The sequence below is a fragment of the Capsicum annuum genome, chromosome 3 (genome assembly GCF_002878395.1).
Source record: "Capsicum annuum cultivar UCD-10X-F1 chromosome 3, UCD10Xv1.1, whole genome shotgun sequence".
Classification (NCBI taxonomy): Eukaryota; Viridiplantae; Streptophyta; class Magnoliopsida; order Solanales; family Solanaceae; genus Capsicum; species Capsicum annuum.
This window is the reverse complement of record NC_061113.1, coordinates 258,469,805-258,491,282: the sequence shown is the minus strand read 5'-3', so window position 1 is coordinate 258,491,282 and position 21,478 is coordinate 258,469,805. Positions and strand designations below refer to the sequence as shown.

Below are 21,478 nucleotides of genomic sequence, written 5' to 3'. Positions count from 1 at the left end.
TTATAACATTGAATTTTCATGCGGAACAACCTTCTCGAGATGACAATTAAGTGACTTCTATAGTAAACTGCTTTTTGCAATGGTCATTGGATCCTTCTCATGTGGTCTTTACACCTGTTCATGAAAACACAGTTTACAAGATAGGCAGATTATGTGTACCAACGACTGAGTATTAAATTTGCAATCTTTATCAGTAAGTTTATTATATGTGTGTATACTGTTTGATCTTGGAGGTATCCTTCATCGAAAAATTACATTGTATATAAGGTCAAATTTTCCTTTTAGATATGTACAGTAGATATTGAATTCCTAAACTTTTTTTGAGTATTTATATTTTGATCTCCTTAACAAAAATTTTGATTTCGCACAGTGAATTTTGGTTAAACCCACTAACTAAATTTTTTTGTGAAAATGAGCCAAGGCTTTGCCCCTTTTAACCTTTTAATACGTGGGACCTCCTAAGTTATAGGTGGCAACAAAATTGGTTTTCTTTGTTCTGTCCTATTATAAGTCCTAAAGCTGATATAGTTACTGCTTGCTAGCATAAACATTAGTTCTGTCCTATTATAAGTCCTAAAAGTTCATATAATTGTTGCTCCATCCGTTTAAAAAAGAATAATTTTTTCTTTTAATCTGTTTTTTAAAAATGTAATTCCTTTTTTTTTTCTTAAAAAAAAAATCACTAAACTTCGAAGACGGAGAGCCTATTGTTTTCATCATCATATTTTTTTGATGTTTGAATGTTGGCTTTGTTCCTTTTCCAGCAGAAGCGCCCAAGAAAAATAGTGAGGAAAGATGAAATTAAACAACAAAAGGGGCAGGGAAGAATGGATTCTGTAGAGATTACTGTAACATAGTCCATGCCCCTCTACCTCAGAGGATTGAGTCATACAGACCTCGTTCAAGACAAAGACAGTCGTAACAAGGTACAAAAACAAGAGATAAAAACAAAATAATTGATAGTATTCAAATAAAATTAACATAAAATAATATGAACATTCTAGCCGAAACAACATAGCATGTATTAGCAATTTTCATTAATTGAAACCAAACTTTAAGAGGACTAACGTGAAAATTTAACCAGTTAAGACCACCTGAGTCCTACTCACACATTGAAATTATTTCCTTAAACAGCACAAAAAATTAATTTGGTTTAGAAAAACTCACAGACAGATGTGCTTTGCCTCTGCTGCATGCGTTCCATTTCCCCCCTCTCTTTATGTTAGTGGGTTTTGCCCTTCCGTTTTCTTTTGGGTTTCAAAGTAAAACTGCTATTCTTGTTGTTTGTGTGCGCAAGTGCTGTGAGAAATAGGAAATGGGTGCCGTTGCTCGTGCTTCCGTCTCAGAGGAGGAGGAGGAGGAGGAACTCAACAAAGTACTTTTTGAAGCTGGGAATGAGCTGCTTCATCAACCCCCTTCTTCTAAAGAGGAGCTTCTCGAGAAACTTGATGTGAGTGCCTTTTCTTAAGCTTACCAAGCCTTTTGTCTATGCAAATGTGCGTTGCTTCAACGCTGTTGTCTCTAACTTGTTTAATTTCTTATAGCTGAATTCCTAAATCTCAAGTCAACAATTTTTTAATTAATCCTAGGATGAATTGACCCCTTATTGGAAAAATTTTAGTAGTTTAGGTTATCAATGGTTTTTTAGGAGTAGTTTAGCTGGTTTACCACTTTAGTAGTGAGGGTTTTGATTCCCACCTTGTAGAAAATGATTGTTGTTTGTGTATGTAATGTAGATTGATTATGGTTTGTATCAGATGAAATTCTGATAAGCAACCCTAGTGAAAGATCATTTCCTTAATTGGTCTTTTTCTTTATAGAAACATTCTAGTAATTAAAAGCTCTGTCTGTGTTTGTTTTGCTTAGCATAGAGGGTCAAAGTCCAGACAAGGGATGCGGATGCGGTAGGTTGATCCATTGAATCTCTGAGTAAGTCGGAAATAGCAGAATGGATATATAGGTGTCGTACAGCCGACCCCTTCTAGTTTGGGATTTAGTTGCAGTTGATTGATATTCTAGGAATTATATGATCGCTTGACCATGACCAGAAAATGCTCGTTAGAAATAGAAGGTGCAAACGCTTAAGTTTTGTGAGTGCCGCTCAGCTCTCGAACCACTTTTGTGCTACATACTGCTGATTCTTATTTTCTTCCAGCTATAGATCATTCATTTCGTGCCATGTGTGGGTATATATCCTCATTGAGCAAAAGGGTAGGTACCTCAATCTTTTGATTATCTTATGGTTTCCCTGATGTATTCCTGAAATCAGTAATATTTAGAAGGCTGAGATCTCTACCACTTATTACTATTTGCTAGAGTTTTTTGGCGAACCAAGATAGCCAAAAAAGCTGTCACCTTGGCTTCTCAAATCACATGAGAACATTCTTTTCTTGTAATTTGATCCCACGTCTGTGTAGATTTGGGGCAAGGATGCGTTCGCATCATCCATCACCCTCCCCAAACCTCACTTGTGGGGTTACAATGGGTATGTTGTTGTTGTTGTTTGTCTGTGTAGATTTGGGATCAGTTTTCAGGGAAGCTTGATGCGGGAAAAAGCGACGAGGCTTCACATCGCGCATTACGCGATGCGTTAAATGATGCGACCGCATCATTGAAGTGAAGCGCAATTTAAAAGGAAAAAGACCAAATAGCATCCAAACTGTAAGTCTGACTGAAAAGACCAAAACAACTATATAATCAACAATAAAGACAATATATATAAGCAAAAGTTCAAACGAAACACCAAAATCACAGGTTTGATCACCGAAACCAGTGAAAAAGAGAAAAAGAAGTGAGGAGCAGAAGTGAAAGAAGCAGAGAAAAAGAAAAAGAAAAAGAAAAGCAGAGAAAGAAAATAGAGCAAAACAGTAACTGATTGCAGCAGTGAACAGTAACAGTGAAAACAAAAAGAAGAAGAAGAAAAGAAAAGTGAAGTCGCGGCAGTGAAGAGCAGCAAAACAGAGAAGAAAGAAGAAGGAAGAAAAATTACCTTAAAATCTCAAGTGAAGAAGAAGAGAGGTTGCAGCATTGAAATCGCGACTCTTTTCAGAGCTAACCCTAAAAATTCGCAGGAGTGAAGGCAAGAGTGACCCGACTCTTTCATTTTTAATTTAAAAATGGCCCTACAAATAAAATCAACACGATGTGAGCGCATCGGCTCGCATCTCGCATCACAGGGTTATGCGCCCGCATTTGTAAAATGGCCTCTCATCACTTACTCACAATGGGAAAGCCTTGCATGGCATCACCACATAATGCGATGATGCGCTCGCATTCCAGAACACTGTTTGGGATTGTGAGGGTTAGATGTTCACCCCAAGGAAGTTCATAGGCTTGCACTGGATATGAATGTGATACCTTATCCTCTAATGGATATTACACCATGGTTCTTAAGTTTTTGAAGTTTGTTGTTTGTTCATTGGGTTTTACTTTCTAATCTAGTATTGGAAAAAGTTATTATCTAACCTAGCAGCTGGACCTAGATTGTGATATCTACTCTTATCAACATGTTCCTTGCACATAACTTGAAGAAGGATCAGTTAACATGATCCATCTTGAATCATGTTTGTTCTGAAGGAAGTTGGCCTAGCTCTCCCTTCTTGTACCTGAACTTAAGTTTTATCATAGATTAGGATTTCCACATGGCATTGCTTATTCACTTGACCTGGTAGTGCAACAACAACAACAACAACAAACCCAGTGTATTCCCACTTAGTGGGGTCTGGGGGGGTAAGATGTACGCAGTCCATACCTCTACCTCTGATGAAGTAGAAAGGCTGTTTCCGAAAGACCCCCGGCTCAAGTCACGAGATATCACACAAACACATAGTACAACACAGAAGCAGATGACATAACATAGATACGGCACCCATAAGGAATATAAAACAGAGAAAAGCAGGAATGCAGGAATATAAAGCAGAGGAAAGCACACATATTCGTAATAAACATGGAACACGGAACACGAAACATTGAATACGGAATCATAACAGGAATACACCCCCACCAATTAATTCCCTACACTAGTGACCCGAACTGGCCCTAATCCTCTGCCGTAATTCGCATCTTCCAGACCTTCCTATCTAGGGTCATGTCCTCGGTGAGCTGTAACTGTTCTATGTCCCGCCTAATCACCTCACCCCAGTACTTCTTCGGTCTACCCCTACCCCGTCTAAAATCATCCAACGCTAGCCTCTCACACCTACGGACCGGGGCATCCATGCCCCTCCTCTTCACGTGTCCGAACCATCTCAATCGTGCTTCCCGCATCTTACACTCCACTGAAGTCACACCAACCTTCTCCCGGATAGTCTCATTCCGAACTCTATCCCCTCGGGTCAGTCCACACATCCAGCGCAACATCCGCATTTCTGCCACCTTCATTCTTTGGATGTGGGAGTTCTTAACTGGCCAACACTCCGCTCCATACAGCAAGGCCGGACGGACTACCACCCTATAGAATTTGCCTTTAAGCTTGGGCGGCACCTTCTTATCACACAGCACCCCCGATGCGAGTTTCCACTTCATCCATCCCGCCCCAATACGGTGCGAGACATCCTCGTCAATCTCACCGTTACTCTGGATCACGGACCCGAGATACTTGAACTTATCCCTCTTCCCTACCTCCTGTGCTTCTAGCCTCACTACTACCTCATTCTCCCGCCTCACGTCATTAAACTTACATTCCACATACTCTGTCTTGGTTCTGCTCACCCTGAACCCTTTAGACTCCAGAGTTTGCCTCCACAACTCTAATTTGTCATTCACACCCCCCTCGAGTCTCATCTATCAGGACTACATCATCTGCAAAAAGCATACACCACGGCACCTCCCCTTGGATACGCCGCGTCAACACATCCATTACTAACGCAAACAAAAAGGGACTAAGAGTAGATCCCTGATGCAATCCTGTCAGGACAGTGAAATGCTCTGAGTCTCCTCCCGCCGTCCTCACCTGGGTTTTCGCTCCCTCATGCATATCCTTAATTACTCTAATATATGCCTGCGGTACTCCACTCACCTCCAAGCATCTCCAAAGCACTTCCCTGGGGACTTTGTCGTACGCCTTTTCCAGGTCGATGAACACCATGTGCAGATCCTTCTTCCTCTCCCTATACTGCTCCACCAACCTCCGTACCAGGTGGATTGCCTCCGTCGTCGAGCGGCCGGGCATAAATCCGAACTGGTTTTCCGAAATAGACACTATCCGTCTCAGCCTCACCTCGACCACTCTCTCCCAGATCTTCATAGAGTGACTCAGTAACTTAATCCCCCTATAGTTATTGCAACACTGAATGTCCCCCTTATTCTTATAGAGGGGGATCATGGTACTCCATGACCTGGTAGTGCAATTATCTATATTTGTTCTCTTACTTTTTGCTGTGTAAAGGACTTAATCAGGCTTCTTGATGGATGAAAGGACATAAAAGTGGAGAGAGAGAGAGATGTTTGACCTTGTGACGTAGTTTGCAATTTTATTTATTCTTTATTTTGTACAAGATCTCATGTTCTAGACTTCATGTGTTATCCAGAGAAGTGTTTCCAATATATTTGACATGGTTCAATCATTTTTTTTTGGTATATGCAATTTCCAGAATTTAGAGCATCTTTTGTCAATGGTGAAGCAAATTCCCCCCGCATCAACGCGAGATGCTTTTCAGCCTGCTATGAGAGCACTAGTTGCAGATGGACTTCTACGGTATCCTGACATAGATGTGAAGGTGTCAGTTGCATCTTGCATGAGTGAGATCATGAGAATTACAGCTCCAGATCAACCGTATGATGATGGCAGACTTAAGGCAAATACAACTCATACATCCTTCTTTGCCCAAGTCAGACTGATTTCCAGTCTGTCTTCTAACTAAGCTGTTTTGCTTTGTAATTGATGGTTCATATTCTGTAGTAGTTATGCATCTATGATTTTATTGAATGCATGACTAGTATTTATACATACTCACAGTTTGGTTTCTTGCTCAATTGGCGTACAGGACTTTTTTGAGCTTGCAATGTTGGCATTTGGGAAATTGTCTTGCTTGGATGGTCGCTGTTATTCAAAGGCAGTGTCTATTATTGAAGTTCTTGCGAAGTACCGAACGTGCGTGCTTATGTGGGATCTCGAACTAGATGCATTGGTTGTTCAGATGTTTCAACATTTTCTGAATAGTATAAGGTATACTCCAATTATGTTAGTCATTCATAATTTTTCTGAAGGAAAGAGGATTGAACCTGACCATATCGTGTAACTTTGCTGGTATTTTATCTGTTATTGTTCATTTGTTTTTCTGGTAATATAATGTATGCTATGTCCTTGCACACGTCAAAGTATTACTTTTCCCTTTTTCTCATTTTCATTTATTTATTTATTTGTGGACTGGGACAAGAAAATAACTAAACTGCAAATGATCACCCTTTAAGAGCAGAACACTCATGAATGAGATGGGTGATTGCTTGTGACTACTTCTATCTTGTGTTCTAGTATATTTTAGTTAGCTAATTGGGTTAGAGTTTTATCTTGGTCAAGTTGTGGCTTAGAAAAACTTCTATATGGGTGCCTCAGCAGTTGCATGTCCTGGAAAGATTGCCCCAGCTGAGAACAAGCAATTCAATGAGCCCTTTTTTGGAATATAAATTGTTCTATATTGAATTGATTGGGCTTTGAATGTGATCAATTGATTTTTCCCCAATTCAGAACATGTAGAGCTAGTAAAATGTGAGTGGAAACATGGAAAAGAACAGCGGTTATTTGCACTATTGCTTTTCCTCTTCTTTGTTTTGGCCACATGATGAAAGTTGGGATGATGGTATTTGTGGATCAGATTGGTAGACTTAAGCCCCCAGGGATTAGCTCAATAGGAACTGGTTGAAGGACTTGTGTCTTAGGTCACAAGTTTGAGCTCTGTCCCAACTCCCAAGCAAACTAAATTCAGTATCTAAGTGGAGAAGGGTAGAGGAGGGGGTCCATCACCCCGAGTTTCAAAGGTTGCGGTTGGCTCAGAGGGTTTTCTCAAGACAGAGTTCTCGATTAACAGAAAGATTGGTAGACTTGAAAAGTAAAAATAAAGGAAGTAAAGGCTGAAAAACCAGGAGGAGTGGGAGAAACTATGTCTCATTTCTGGCACCAATCAACTAGTTACAGTTTAAGCAACTTCAATCAGTCTCATGATGAAGAGAAGTCGCTTCCAAATGAATTTATCTGGCTTACCAGAAAATTTATCACCATACTAATCCATATTTAGTCGCTAAGCTGTCTGGAGAAAATCTCGACAACTTACCCTAAAAGTGTTGTATTATAGGTAGATAGCCTCCTAACTCGCGCCCCTTCCAAGTGGGAACCATGATCTTCTTCCACTCTACTAGGTGAAGTACCTATATCTGTCTTTCGCTTCCAATAAAAAATCTCTATTGATCTTATCCAAATTGTTGAAACACTTACAAGCATGCAAAGTATAATCAATAGATATAACATGTGGGTGATTAAAAGAGAGTTGATATTAATATCATCCCTCCCTTTGTATATAGTCTTTTCATCCACTCAATTTTTTTCTGGGATCTCAACAACCGACTGCCATATAAAATATTATTCTATGCAATTTTTACTACTACTTAAAATTCAATGTCTCTGACTTTTCAAATTTCAAATCTCATAAGATGTTTTCTTTATGAAACTAACTCTTTGACTATTAATTAGATATTTTTCCAACCATCACTAATTAATCATAAGTTAATTACACATCTTAAAATTTGTACCAAGCAAACACTGTTATAGCAATTGGGATGGAGTATGTGACAGTTTTAGCTGAATATTCACAGTTGTACCTACATATATTTAATGCAGCATAAATGAACTTATATGCTAAGGTACGTAGCATGTCAAAGACTGCCGGATTTTTTTTCTTCATAAAGTTCAAAGACTACCAGTTTCTCAGTATTCCATTTTTTTTCTTGTGGAAATGGCTGACAAGTGTTTTGTCTCTTGCTCCATTTTAAGACCGGACCACCCTGATCAAGTATTCATGGACATCGAGGAAATAATGAGCATGATGATTAAAGAGAGTGAAGAAATTCCAATGCACCTTCTAAACATCCTCATAACTTGTGTTAAGAAGGAAAACCAGGTATTCCTTTTCCTCTACAACTTTATTCATTTATCTTTCTACTTATTTTTAATGACGTCATCTTTTGATTTAGAATGTTTCACCACGTTCCTATGTGCTGGGAGAGAAAGTTCTTCAAGAAAGTGCTGGCAAACTTCATCCATATCTTGTAAATGCAGTGAGGTCCCTCGGCATTTCCACTAACAACTATTCGGAAGTTGTGGAATTAATATGGAGTCAGGCAATTAGAAGTAAAACTACGGTGTGTCTATCTGATATTCAATGTAGTTTCTGCAATTATTTGTCAAAAAATAATCGTTTAGTTGTATAATCCTCCTCTTCTCATTTTCTTTTCTAACTTACGAAGAATGGAGTTCCCACCCCTACCAAAGAAATGGAAGCAGATAAACATGCAATGTACATCTTGTGGTAGACCATCTTTTCTATGACTTTCAAGTTCTGTATTCTGTCAATCTTATTCTCTTTTCTTGGTTTTATGTTTGGATTTCTCAGCTTAGGTGTTCCGTAGGAGTAATAGAAAGCCTGACATATGTCTTGACCCTTGGAAAAGGAATTCTGGAATGTAGGAAATATGTCTAGGATCAGTGCTTAATCAGCCGATCATGAAAAATGGCAGATTCAATAATCTTAGAAAAGAGGTGGGAAAAGAACGAAATACAAAATTGACTATCAAAAAGAAAAATGTAGACAGTTCCGATGAAAGCAATAATGACATGTTTGACCATTCAAATAAGATGACATGGATCCTCCTTGTTTATGCCTGGATGGCCATCTGTAGCATCAGTTGCGAGTATTTATCACAGGATCATGCTACAGTGTGCTACAGAGTTTTTATAACTTTGATCCCATGTTTCTTGTTAAATTTAAATCACGGAAACTGTGATTAGGTGTTGAACCTGTTTTACATTAACTATCCAGTTACTGCTGAACTTATCCTACTTATCTTCACAGTTGATCTTTGTTAGATAGTTCTTGTATATAGTATTACTCGAGTTTCCCATGTTAAACAATGTGTATTATGTATTATGTATTATGTAGAGTATAGGTATAAATAGGGCTCGGTGTAATACAATAGTTATGCATCTTAATAATATTTTCCCATGCATTTATTTCACAAGTTTAAAGGAACTTAGCCTCCTTTGAAATCCATATCCTTAATATATAATAGGCCAGAGAATAATGTAACAAGAAAGGAATATGGTTGTAACATCTAGGTCTTGACTACTACTATGTAAGATAGCTAAATTACCTTCACTTTCGTTTAATATCACCTACAATCTGTGAAGTTACACTTTACTTCCTCTGAAGATCTTAACAAGAACTTATCAGGTGATTTTTCTCTTAAGATCTTCTGACTATTGCAAACTCAGGAATATGTACACGTCTTGTTTTCCATCAAGCTGTCCTCAATTTTTGGGCTAGCTTGAGTAAGATAAAACTTAAGCTCCTTCATGAGATTCTCAGAAGCTCCTTGTTTTGCCGGATTAATTGTTGATCTAAAGATGATAAGTAAAGGTAACTTCACAGGTTATAGGTGATATTTGTTCTGGATTTATGATAATGCTGTGAATTCTACCTTTTTGTACGCACTTGTCAGAATGCTCTAAAGTTTCTTCCAAAATCTTGACAGGGAGAAAGTGATCAATTTGTGAATGGAGCATTGAAATCACAGGTGGAAAATGTTTCTGAAGTTGCTTGCTTTGACGATGGAAATCACAACTTGCTAGGGAAAGATGATCCCAAGCATAAGGACGATGACATCGTTCTAGAGAAGGATCCAACTTTAAAAGAATCAGTATGTGGAGATGCAATGAAGCAGCAGAAAAGTACCGATTCAAGGGCCACTTCGCTACCAGAAAACTTGGGTTTCATAAATGCAGCCGAAAAAGAACTAGATCCAGAAGCTACTCAAGCTTCAAAGAAAAGAGGTTGGAAACCTAATTTTTTGAATAAACCAGAGGAAGGATATGATCATGCTTGGGTAGGTGGAGAACGGAGATCAAAAGCCCGTATTCTCTTGAAGGGTTGTGGGGAAGATACTAAAAAGCGAAGTAGCTGTTCACCTAAATGTGCAATCTCCAAAGGATTGTATTCTTCAACTGTTGAGGAGAAGACTCCAATAATGATGTCTATAAAGAGACATCATAAGGAGAAAAATGGCAACATAGGTCAGAATGATGGTGCACAATTTTCATCAATTTCAGCAAGAGATGCACCAGTAGTAACCAAGAAGAAAGTCTCACAATCTACATTAGTTGCTTCAGAAGAATTTGCTGTTGTGGAGGCATTAGAAGAGAAACAAGAAAAAGAAGACAAGAAAAATGTACCTGCCGGATGTCGTGATAAAAGACGGCGGTTATCAGTTGATGAATCAGGAGCTGAGGTAAGTTAAACAATTAGTGTCAATTGGCTGAACGGAAGTTGTGTATTTAAGTGATGTATTTATTCTGCCCCTTAGTTCTGGACTTATTGTAGACATAAATTGAATTGTGCAGGCATTGGGCACTGTCTTATCAATTACCAAAGAAAGCCACAATGCCAAAACCTTTAAGGAACAACGTAAAAGGAAGAGTTCTCCATCACAAGAAAAGGTAAATGTTTATTATAGTATCTTTTTGAAAGTTAAGTCAATTCAAGTAAAGTATTTAATTTACCCCTTTCTTTGGACTTATCATGAACATAAATTGATATCTGCAGGCATTGGGTTCTGCTTCAAACACCAAAGAAAGTAACTTTCCCCAAACCTCTAAAGAACAACTAAAAAGAAAGAACTCTCCCTCACAAGAAGAGGTAAACATCTGTTATCATTTATTAGAACTGTCTTATTGTTAATGATATTAGACAACCTTCAGTAAATGATTGCTGAAGTGAATGTACTTGTTTTGGAATATTATGTGGATTCAATTAAAGCGTTTGTTCTACCCCTTAATTTTGGACTTATCATGTACATAAATTGAGTTTTGCAGGCAATGGGTTCTGTTTCAATTACCAAGAAAAGCAGCCTCCCCAAAACCTCAAAAAAACAACGTAAAAGGAAGAACTCCCTATCACACGAAGAGGTAAACATTTATTTTTACTAATTAGAGATGGTTTATAGTTATTAGCATCAGATGTTCTTCAATAGGTGATAGTAAAGTGAATGTTCTCATTTGTAAGTTATGTCGATTCAGGTATAGTATTTGTTCTATCCTTAGTTTGGGTTCGTTTAATTACTATTTTTAACGTCAAAATGAGAGTCGGAAGGTTGTCCAATCCTTGACTGCAAAACAAGTACAAAATTTGAACATCAAAACAAGTACATTCACTTCAGCAATCACTTACTGAAGGTTGTCTAATATCATTTAACAATAAGACAGTTTTAATAAATGATAACAGATGTTTGTTGGAAGGATGTCAAAATAAGTAAGTGATTTTTGACGAACAAAATTTAAATTTTCACGAATCCGACTCTCTATTCACACCCCTGTATCCATGTTCATCAAAATGTACTTTTTTAATTTCTATTTTCCTTGTATATGCTATTTTACTATTTCCACTTACGTGTCAGTTGAAAAAAAAACCTTACCCGTCACAAGTCAAATAAATAAAGGGATATGTGTGTCTCTTCAATTAAAAAAGAATAAAGCTTAAAGACTTAAATCCTCGAGATCTGTGCTCTCTTTCTTCCCCAAAAGTCATCCTCTGGTTCTTTCCAACTAAGTTGCTCGGACTCTTCAAAAATGTCTGCGGGTGTGTGTTGGATCCTCCAAAAATAGTGTATTTTTGAAGGATCTGACACGGGTGCGGCGGCAACATTTCTGAGAGTCCGAGCAACTTAGCTTTCCAAGACGATGCTACGTCGCCGGTCGGACTTTTGTATTTTATTTTATGAAATTGAATCCTCAGTTTTTTTCCAAATTTGCTCTTGATTTCGGTCAAAGTATCCGGATGCGTTTGACCGAATCCGAAATGCACCCCGCACCAGCATCTCGTCGAGACGGGTTCGGTGGTAAAACCAAAGAAGCCACGCAACATAGATGTACAACAATTGATTGGTGAAGGCATTGGATTCTGTCTCAATCACAAAGCAAAGCAATTTTTCAAAAACCTCTAAAAACAATGTAAAAGGGATAGGTCGCCTTAATTCCAGGTGAATTCTTCCTTTTACAGTGTCTTTTAGAGGTTTTGGGGAAATGGAAGCTTTTTTTACTCTCTAGATTTATGTGCATCTCTATCATCTTTTCCTTAGGAATCTGCGGATAAGGTTGTCAGAAAGCATGGCAAGGAGCTGGTTGGCTGCAGCGTAAGGGTTTGGTGGCCACTTGATCAAGTGTATGTGATTTCATTGAATTAATTATTTTTTTGAGAATAATGAGTGGGGACCTGATGTGGATGCCAAGATCCAGCTATTCCTGTTAAGAGTTTTAAATGTTGACTTGCTCTTTCACAGAGTGAGTAGAATTTTTTTCATCTGAATAGCTCTGAATGAATTGCTTATTCATAATTTTCTGAATATGAATCATGCATATGCATGTCAATTGCAGAAGTAGGTAAACTTTTTTTCAATGTAGGAAGTAGAAAACTAGAATATTGTATAAAGAAATACTGAGCTCTGTTTGAATCCTGAAGATCATACTGGCTTAAATTCTAGTCCAAGTTAACTGGATGGGCCAAAGAAGAGGGATTAATATGGTCAACTGTCATCTTAAAATTTCTTGCTATAAAATTAAGTACAAGTACTTGTTGTAGTCTAGCCATAATAAGGTCTCCAGGGCATCTAAACTCTTGGCATGAAACTATGGGTTTATGACTTGTCATAGAGAAGGGGGAGCAGGTACATCTGCATGTTAACAAGGTTTGACTAAAAGCTGAAAAAGGCAGAGGAGTCGAATATGCAAGTAGTTATTTCTGGGTTCCTCTTTCAAGCTTAATTCTGTTCATTGAATGCTCTCATTCTCAAAAAGCATAGATTTCTGAGGGCCTAACATTATAGGTTATATTTGAGACAGAAAATGGTGCAACTGATTCTTTATGCTTTAAATAAAAATTGTAGCTCTTTTCTCTTCCCCAGCCCCCACCCAAATGAAACAAAGAGGTTTTGTATTTGTGATATATCAATATATGTTCCAAATCTGATGTTTAACCATTACAGGGCCTTTCTTAAAGTAAAATATGATTAGTTAAAGGAAATCTTTAATCATATGTATCTTATTGGTGCTTGGTTCAGTCATTGCATCACATTAGAACTTTGGTAGCATCTGCGGAAAAGAATTTGGCGGTAACTTTTTTGATTGTTTTTTTTTTTTTCAAAAAAGCTCTTAGGTCCATACAGGCAGGCTTTTGAGCAATTAGCTGCTTATTATCCTTTTAAAAAAAAATTGCGGCATTATTCTTTTCGTTCCAATGACCTTTATTTTTAGTTGAAATGTTATATCACGTAGCGTTCACATTTCACTTTCTTTAGGTTCTATGAAGGTTATATCGCTTCATACGACCCTTCACAGAAGAAGCACAAGGTAAAGATTTAGCATGGCTATCTAAACATTATTTTTCTTGTATATTAATTGATTCAAACTGCTTTATGTAATCATACATTCGTACTCACTTAATTGCTGGTTGATGTTCCTCATATGCTAATAGGCTGGTGTCAGTCTATTGTTTCACAGGTTGTTAGAATCTAAATTGAAGTTAATTTGTCAGGCAATTTTCCAAGTCTTGGTAATGTTTTATCATTTATGTTTTTCCTGGTATTCTAAGGTTATCTATGGAGATGGTGAGCAAGAAATGCTAAATCTTATAAAGGAACGCTGGGAACTAGTTGTTGATGACAATGCATCAGATCCTGTGGGTTCCTGCCAGGCTTCTCTTTTCCCTTTGCTTCTGTACTCGTCTGTTCTGTACTTGTCTTTATTTGCATGACTTATTGGATGGATGTATTTCAGATACAAGAGATTGTACCTGGTCCAAGTGATTTGTCTGACATGTAAGCTCCATTCACCTAACTTCTCATTCATGGCAAGTCATTTGATTATATAGAATGCTGCTTGTAAAGTTGACATGACGAACAATTTTGTTCTCTGCTTCCTGTTGTTTCTAGATTACGATGGTGAGTATCACTGTTGGTGCGTCAAATCTAATTCAACTCTCCAATTTTAATTTTTTTTTCTCACAGACTGTCACGACCCGAGCCAGGGCCTTGGCCGCGACGGGCATCCCGAACCACGAAGGTCCGAGAGACCCCTGTCTCTGCCCAACCAACTAGTGATATTGTCCGCTGTGGGCCCAGGCCCGCACGGCTTTAAAACGCGTCACTAGGGAGTAAGGCTTTCTCACTTATATACCCAGCATCCCTCCCGTGTTTTGCCAATGTGGGACTCCTTCCTAAGTTGGGGTGTTACATACACCTCCCCTTATGGACTCAGCGTCCTCGCTGAGGTTTGCCCCACCAAATGGGATTTGCCTACACTCAGGACTGAGGTTTGCCCCGCCTTTACCGGGATTTGCCTACACTCAGTTTGAACTTTGGCCCACATCGACAGGGACGATACAGGAGCGGCTTTGATAATATTCTGTCACGACCCGACCCGAGGCCCTGGCTGGGACGGCATCCTGACCCACGAAGATCCGAGATACCCCTGAACTCCTCAACCCACTAGTGATATTGTCCGCTCTGGGCCAGGCCTGCACTGCTTTAAAACGTGTCACTAGGGAGTAAGACTTTCTTACTTATATACCCAGCATCCTTCCTGTGTTTTGCCGATGTGAGACTCCTTCCTAAGTTGGTGTGTTACATACGCCCCCCTTATGGACTCAGTGTCCTCGCTGAGGTTTGCCCCACCGAATGGGATTTGCCTACACTCAGGACTGAGGTTTGGCCCGCCTTACCGGAATTTGCCTACACTCAGTTTGAACTCTGGCCCACATCGACAGGGCTGACATAGGAGCGGCTCTGATACCATTCTGTCACGACTCGAGTCGGGGCCCTGGCCGCGATGGGCATCCCGAATCACAAAGGTCCGAGAGACCTCTGTCTCTACCCAACCCACTAATGATATTGTCCGCTCTGGGCCCAGGCCCGCACGGCTTTAAAACGCGTCACTAGGGAGTAAGACGTTCTCACTTATATACCCAGCATCCCTCTCGTGTTTTGCCGATGTGGGACTCCTTCCTAAGTTGGGGTGTTACATACACCTCCCCTTATGGACTCAGCGTCCTCGCTGAGGTTTGCCCCACCGAATGGGATTTGCCTACACTCAGGACTGAGGTTTGCCCCGCCTTTACCGGGATTTGCCTACATTCAATTTGAACTCTGGCCCACATCGACAGGGACGACACAGGAGCGGCTTTGATACCATTATGTCACGACCCGACCCGAGGTTCTGGCCGCGACGGGCATCCCGAACCACAAAGGCCCGAGAGACCCCTTAGCCAGCCCACAAGTGATATTGTCCGCTCTAGGGTCGGGTCGTGACATAGACATGCACATGCAAGTCTCTCATTGAAAATGTCCCCCCCCCCCCCCCCCCCCCCCCTATTTCTTTTTTTTTTTTCTTTTCTTTTGGGGGGAGGGGGAGTTCTTTGGTAAGGCTTCTCGATAGTTTAGGTGTCCGAACATTAATACTTTTGCATTCCCTATTTCACTAGTTTGCATCTCTTGCTGTGCTATCTAGTGTCCGCATCTTCAGAAAAGTGATACTTGTATCCAATCAGATATTATGCAAAATCTTCTGTCAAAGATGGGAGTAAACCTTCCTTTTGTCTCCTGCCTTGTTTAATCTGTTATAATAATTACTGACAAACAGCCTCCCTCTCTCTCTCTTTTTTTTTTTTTTTTACAGGCATGGAAAGTTATACTTCAGTTTCTAGATAATTACAGTTTCTTTCTAGCATTTATGTTGATAGGCGGTTTCTTTGTAGTATATTTGGGACGTAAACAAGATGTAAGACAATTTCTTAGAGTTTATTCTATATGTATGCTAAAATCAAAAAAACAACTAAAATTCAAGCACTGATGTATGTGAACAATAAATCAACCAAACAGTGTTATATTTGTACTGAAGTTGTCTTTTCCATTTTGAAATATTGATGAACTTCTGAAATGAAACCCAGTAAAAGAAGAATGTCAATGAAACTTGGGTGTTCAATATGTTTACTGATTGCATTCCATGTTAATTGTACAGTGGTGCAGATTTCAGTAAATCTTTTTAATGCATCAGCAGGACTACTGGGACACTTCTAATAATCCTAAAATAAAGTCATTAGAAGTACTATGTTCTCTTATGACCTTTAGGATAAGATAAAGATTCAGAAGGAACCTTCATGATTGGGAGATGGAAGTATTTCACAGTCTGTTAGAGCTTTTGTATGGGCTAGACACATCAAACAACTTGTTAGATGCATGGAGATAGCAGGAGAGTGATGACGGCTTATTCATTGTTAGCTCTTTTTATAAGAGGTTGCTAGTGAGAGTGGAAGATACCTTTCCTTATGAATCCATTTGGATCCCTAGAGCACGAAGGAAGGTTTGTTTCTTTGTATGGTTGGCGGCAAGGGGTGTGATATTAACAGCGGAGAATCTGAGAAAGAAGAAAAACACTCATGTCAGTTGGTGCTTCATTTGTAAAAGTACCGGCAAAAGTGTAGATCATCTTCTTCTGCATTGTAAGATGGCTAGTCGGTTATGGAGAGTGGCCCTAAATTTGTTTAGGACGCAATGGGTCAATGCCAGGCACAGTGACAGAGGCTTTGCAAAGTTGGACTCTTAAAAGAGGGAAGGAAAGCACGAGAGCATGGAGTGTTGCCCCCTTGGTAGTCATGTGGGTCATTTGGAAAGAGAGGAACAAGAGGGCTTTTGAAGGGGTAGAACTTGTTTTCGTAAAGTTAAAAGAGTAGTGTTTTGTACCTAGTTTACTTTTGGTGTACTTGCGAGGTCCCAATTGTATAGAGTATTAGACCTCTTTTGTTGAGAACCATATTTTGGTGTAGCTGTGTAGGTTCTCTTCTTTTGGCATATTTATGCGGGGTTTTCCCCCTTCTGTTAATAAAATTGTTTACATTATCAAAAAAACGACCTTTAGGATAAGATACTGTCACGTTTTACATTTTATAAATTTTATGTTATACTTTGAAGTTATTGCTTTTATAAAATATCTATGTGAAACAATTTTAGTGGTTGATGTGTATTACATAAGTTGTTAATGTGCAGGCGTCTTGGTTGCATTATTGATTCACATCGCCATATAAGAAAAAAGAAGAAGGTAGGAGTACTTGTATGGAAGCTTTCTGCCTATGAGCTACACATCCTTGTTCAGATTGCTTTCTAAGATCAAGTGGAAAGGGTTAGATTGAAACAGGCAAACACTATATGTTTATTCTCCAAAGTCACCATGTTTGCTTTCAGGAAATTCACGTGATAAAGTTCGAAGATATTCCATTGAAGTTCTCTTTTGTTTCTTTTTGGTGGCATAATCCCATTACTGAATTTGTGATGAGTCATTGATGGAATGGAATGCTCTTTGTATAAGGAGTTCTTCTGTTTTCTCAGTGGGAGGCTAGCAAAGGCCTGCTAGGCTTGTGATATAACTTCTGTCTTGAGTTACATTTGATCGTAGCAACTTAAATCTCCAAACTTGGGAAAAGCTGAAAGCGCCTCGTTCTTATTCTTTTATGGTAACAACAACAGCACAGCTGGAGTGATCCCACAAAGTGGGGTTTGGAGAGGGTAGAGTGTACGCAGACCTTACCCTTACCATGGGAGGTAGAGGAGCTATTTTTGATAGACCCTCTGCTCAAGGAAAAACATATCCTATCAGATCGAAAAAGAAATAATTGGAAGTGAAGAAATCATGGCGAAACATTCTGAAAAACAGAACAGTAACTGCAACAAATAGTGTGATAAGCCCCCCCAAAACAAATAATAATGTGATAATCGAAGTAAAGAGACAATAGATAGTAGTAGAAATCAAAGGACAAGAAACTCCTATTCACCTCTCCGGATACTTCGGCCTATCTCTACCTCTCCTGAAGCAATCTTAGCCAAGTCCAACCCATCTCAACCTCACAGCCACATTTTTTCCTCCACCAATGTCATTTCTACCTTGTCCCGGATATCTTCATTCCTAATCCCATCTCTCCTAATATGCTCACATATCTACCACAACATCCTCATTTCTGCAACTTTCATCTTCGGTATGTGAGAGTTCTTGACTAGTTCTTGACTGGCCAACACTCCACCCTATACCACATAGACCTAGTAGATCTGATAGGAAACTGTAAATGCTTTAGATATTCAGCTACCGTCTGATCCCTTTTTTTGTTTTTTCTTTGGCTCCTCTTATGAGATGCTTTAGATATTCAGCTACCGTCTGATCCCCTTTTTTTTTTTTCTTTTGCTCCTCTTATGAGCTTGTAATTACAGTTCCATCAGCAACTTTGATGTTGATCTTTTGGATTTCTATACAAGTTATTACCTTTCTGGAAGATAACAAGGTTGGAATAGTATCAAAGTAAAACAACAAAAGTATTACAATGTTGGAATAGTATCAAAGTAAAACAACAAAAGTATTGGACATCTTGCCTCAGGATGTACACCTTAGATACGAATGCTATTAAAGCTTCAATTAAGGTGCTCGTAGACCTTAAAACCCAGGTTGTGAACTTCGCCTCATATTGTTGTTGTTTTAGGGAAGGGGCCAAGCAGTTAAGACATGTGCTTCTTCATCGGTGAGCTATGTCTTTAAAAGCACAACTCTAGATAATGAACATAGTTGACCAACTAATGCATTAATTGTTAAGAGCTTTGACTAAACTTCTAGTTATTAGGAATAGGATTAGAAATTTAGTGTAAAGAACTGTCCACTAAAAACTTAAAACATCTATCTAAATAAAAAATTTATAGTGGTTTTTGAACTTGATTGACGTAATTTTTATTTCAAATATATAGCTTAGTTATTTTTCCTTCTGTCAAAATAATTATTGTTTGTGTTTTTAGTTACTTGTTCTTGTATTACTTGGATATTTTTCTTTGAACCCTAGTGCTTTTCTCGCTAAGGCTTGCCGCTTGCGCTTTGATTGTGCTTTGCGTTTAAAGCCACAATAGATTTTGGCGCTTTTCAGTGCTTCTTGTTTTTGACTACTCTGTGGGATACTTTAATGGATATCATCTTTCTCCTTTCTTCTGCGGAGCATCTTCATTCGATGAAAGTATATCTCACCTATTTTAATGTATCCTGGTTTAAAATTTTCTAAAGAACTTCCTCTGCTGGTATATCGTTCACCTATTTTACGAAGTTGATATAGTTTTCGGTAGAACTTGCATGAGTTAATACCATTCTTCATGAGCTGAAATGTGTTTCACTTTATGAGACCTTTTTTCCCTGCATTCTTAACGTCAATTTCTTGAGCAGGTTTTGAACGTTCACGATGATATGCCCGTGCTAACTCCTGCTACTGAAAGAAGGAAGATCGTTTGCAGCAAAGCAAAGTTATATAGGGTAAGTTGGTCCTACTTTAACTACAGTCCTGTACACTTATCCGTGGCTCTTTCTCTTCTCTTCTGTAGTCATCTTATTTTTATAAGGTTTGTCACTCTGACATCAAAGTGCTGCTTAATTGTACGCTGTCATCTCCTTCTAACTAAGGATTACATTTTGCCATCTCTAAGTACTAAGATCCAATCACCTTATCGGAAAGAAAACAATGACTTTGAAACAATAAAATAGCCCTTCATTGTAATTAATACTTTCAAAGAGAAGTTATAAGCAGAGATGAATGCTCACGTGAATTTAATTTTTCCTCGGCTTTCTTTGAAACTCTAGCTGATTATAAATGTAAGTCTCCTAGGCATTAATTTATGATAAATTGGTTACTTTTGCGAAGCTAAATTACTACTTCTCACCCTGCATGACAACCATCTTGGTCTCTAAAAGTGTTCAGTGTCATTGTGAATGGCAAACTGCAGCAGAAGTTTAGATGACAAAGTGAACCTAGAAAGCATGCATGGGAAAGTGATAGAAATCTGAAAAAACCTGATCTTAGTATGTATTTCATAACACCATCTATGCTTGAAAATTTGGCAGGGGAAAGCAACTGATGATCCGACGGCGACTTCAACAATGTAAGTTATTTATATTGCATTTAAAACCCCTTTGCATAATCATAAATGGTTTGTGAGCTGAACAGAGTTTGTTTCTTTGTGAAGGACTATGCAGCATAATTTAACTCCAAAAGGAGTGCACCAAAATAAAGGGATCAAGGTTGAAGGTTCAGAATCTGGGGTAGAGGGAAAGCCGATGAGGTTGATAACACCTATAAAGGTGTCCCGCAAAGATGGTGATGTATGCAGTGAACTGGTGGATGTGCATGGCTATAAAGTAAAAGTGAGCAGTGCTCCGATACTTGCTGCCATTTTTGCCAAGTATGGTGACATTGCAGTCAACTGTCACTCTAAATCGCCGACTGCCAGAGCTTCACTTCTTGACGCGGTTAGTGATGTTGTCAGGCGGCTGAAGACCAGTGATGTTAGTTTTTCTTCCATTAAAGCTATGAAATCTGTAATCTCTAATGCCGCGGATGCCAAGCTTGATGTAACTTGGCTGCAGCAGTATCTGAATGAGATTTCTGAAGAGGAAGATATGGAGAAAAAGTCTTCCTATCTAATGGCGTTAAGAGAGACTACCCTGCTTGTCTCTAAAGCAGCTAAAAAGGACTTGGTAGAAAGGAACAGGGAGGTCTTGGCAGCAGAGAAACGGCTCAAAAAGGCTGAAAGGCGTTTGCAAGAGGCCCAAAGGCGAGCAGGAAAGGTAGAAAGTTCTGTCAAAGTACTTGAAATACTGGGTGAAAAAGTTCAACAGGACATCAAGGAGGCTAGGGATCAAGCACAATACTGGGTGAATAGGTTGAGTGAGCTTCTGTAGCCCACAGCTGTTTTATTCCTACTACTTTCTCGGAACTCTATGACGGCTATCTACATATCTTATTTATGTCAAAGACATTTTAAAAATTGTGATTGATCGATCATCTAGGCAATCACGCATGGTTGAATCTTGTTTTGAACATTATGGTAACATTGGACTCTTTCTGTGAACTTTAGCATTTTGTGCAGTATCGAGTTTGTAGCAAAAACTAATCTCAACATTACTAATACATTGTATTCAGTACTATTTTTATACGCTATCAAACGACATGCAACTATATGCTGTTGTCCAGTGGGTTCACACCGAGTGTTGCCGTCAGTTGCTTACAACTATTTCATTAATTTTATACTATGAAGTTTTTGGGATATGCAGTCGAACACATACGCTGCTCAACTGCTTGGTTTGGCTTTTCTAGCTTCTTTGATTGATTACAGTGGCAAGCTGTTGATATTTGATCATCTATCTAATCACTTT

The 21,478-nt window shown here is 38.8% G+C and overlaps 1 protein-coding gene across 1 annotated transcript; it reads left to right on the top strand.

The window, feature by feature from the left end:
* The first annotated feature begins 1,042 nt into the window (after positions 1 to 1,042).
* Positions 1,043 to 21,304, top strand: LOC107861989 (sister chromatid cohesion protein PDS5 homolog D). The gene is made up of 17 exons (XM_016707414.2): positions 1,043 to 1,450; positions 5,592 to 5,795; positions 5,985 to 6,166; positions 7,985 to 8,111; positions 8,185 to 8,352; positions 9,742 to 10,494; positions 10,607 to 10,702; positions 10,809 to 10,901; positions 11,078 to 11,170; positions 12,340 to 12,422; positions 13,555 to 13,606; positions 13,848 to 13,934; positions 14,033 to 14,073; positions 17,296 to 17,347; positions 19,496 to 19,582; positions 20,168 to 20,205; positions 20,290 to 21,304. Exons 1-17 carry the CDS (start codon positions 1,316 to 1,318, stop codon positions 21,002 to 21,004), a joined length of 3,006 nt encoding a protein of 1,001 aa, XP_016562900.2. The 5' UTR covers positions 1,043 to 1,315; the 3' UTR covers positions 21,005 to 21,304.
* Positions 21,305 to 21,478: the final 174 nt, after the last annotated feature.

Coding starts and splice junctions, on each gene's coding strand:
- LOC107861989 (XM_016707414.2), top strand. CDS start 1,316: ATGGGTGCCGTTGCTCGTGCTTCCGTCTCAGAGGAGGAGGAGGAGGAG. Junction 8,112..8,184: donor GTGTTAAGAAGGAAAACCAG/GTATTCCTTTTC, acceptor CTTTTGATTTAG/AATGTTTCACCACGTTCCTA. Junction 12,423..13,554: donor TGGTGGCCACTTGATCAAGT/GTATGTGATTTC, acceptor CACTTTCTTTAG/GTTCTATGAAGGTTATATCG.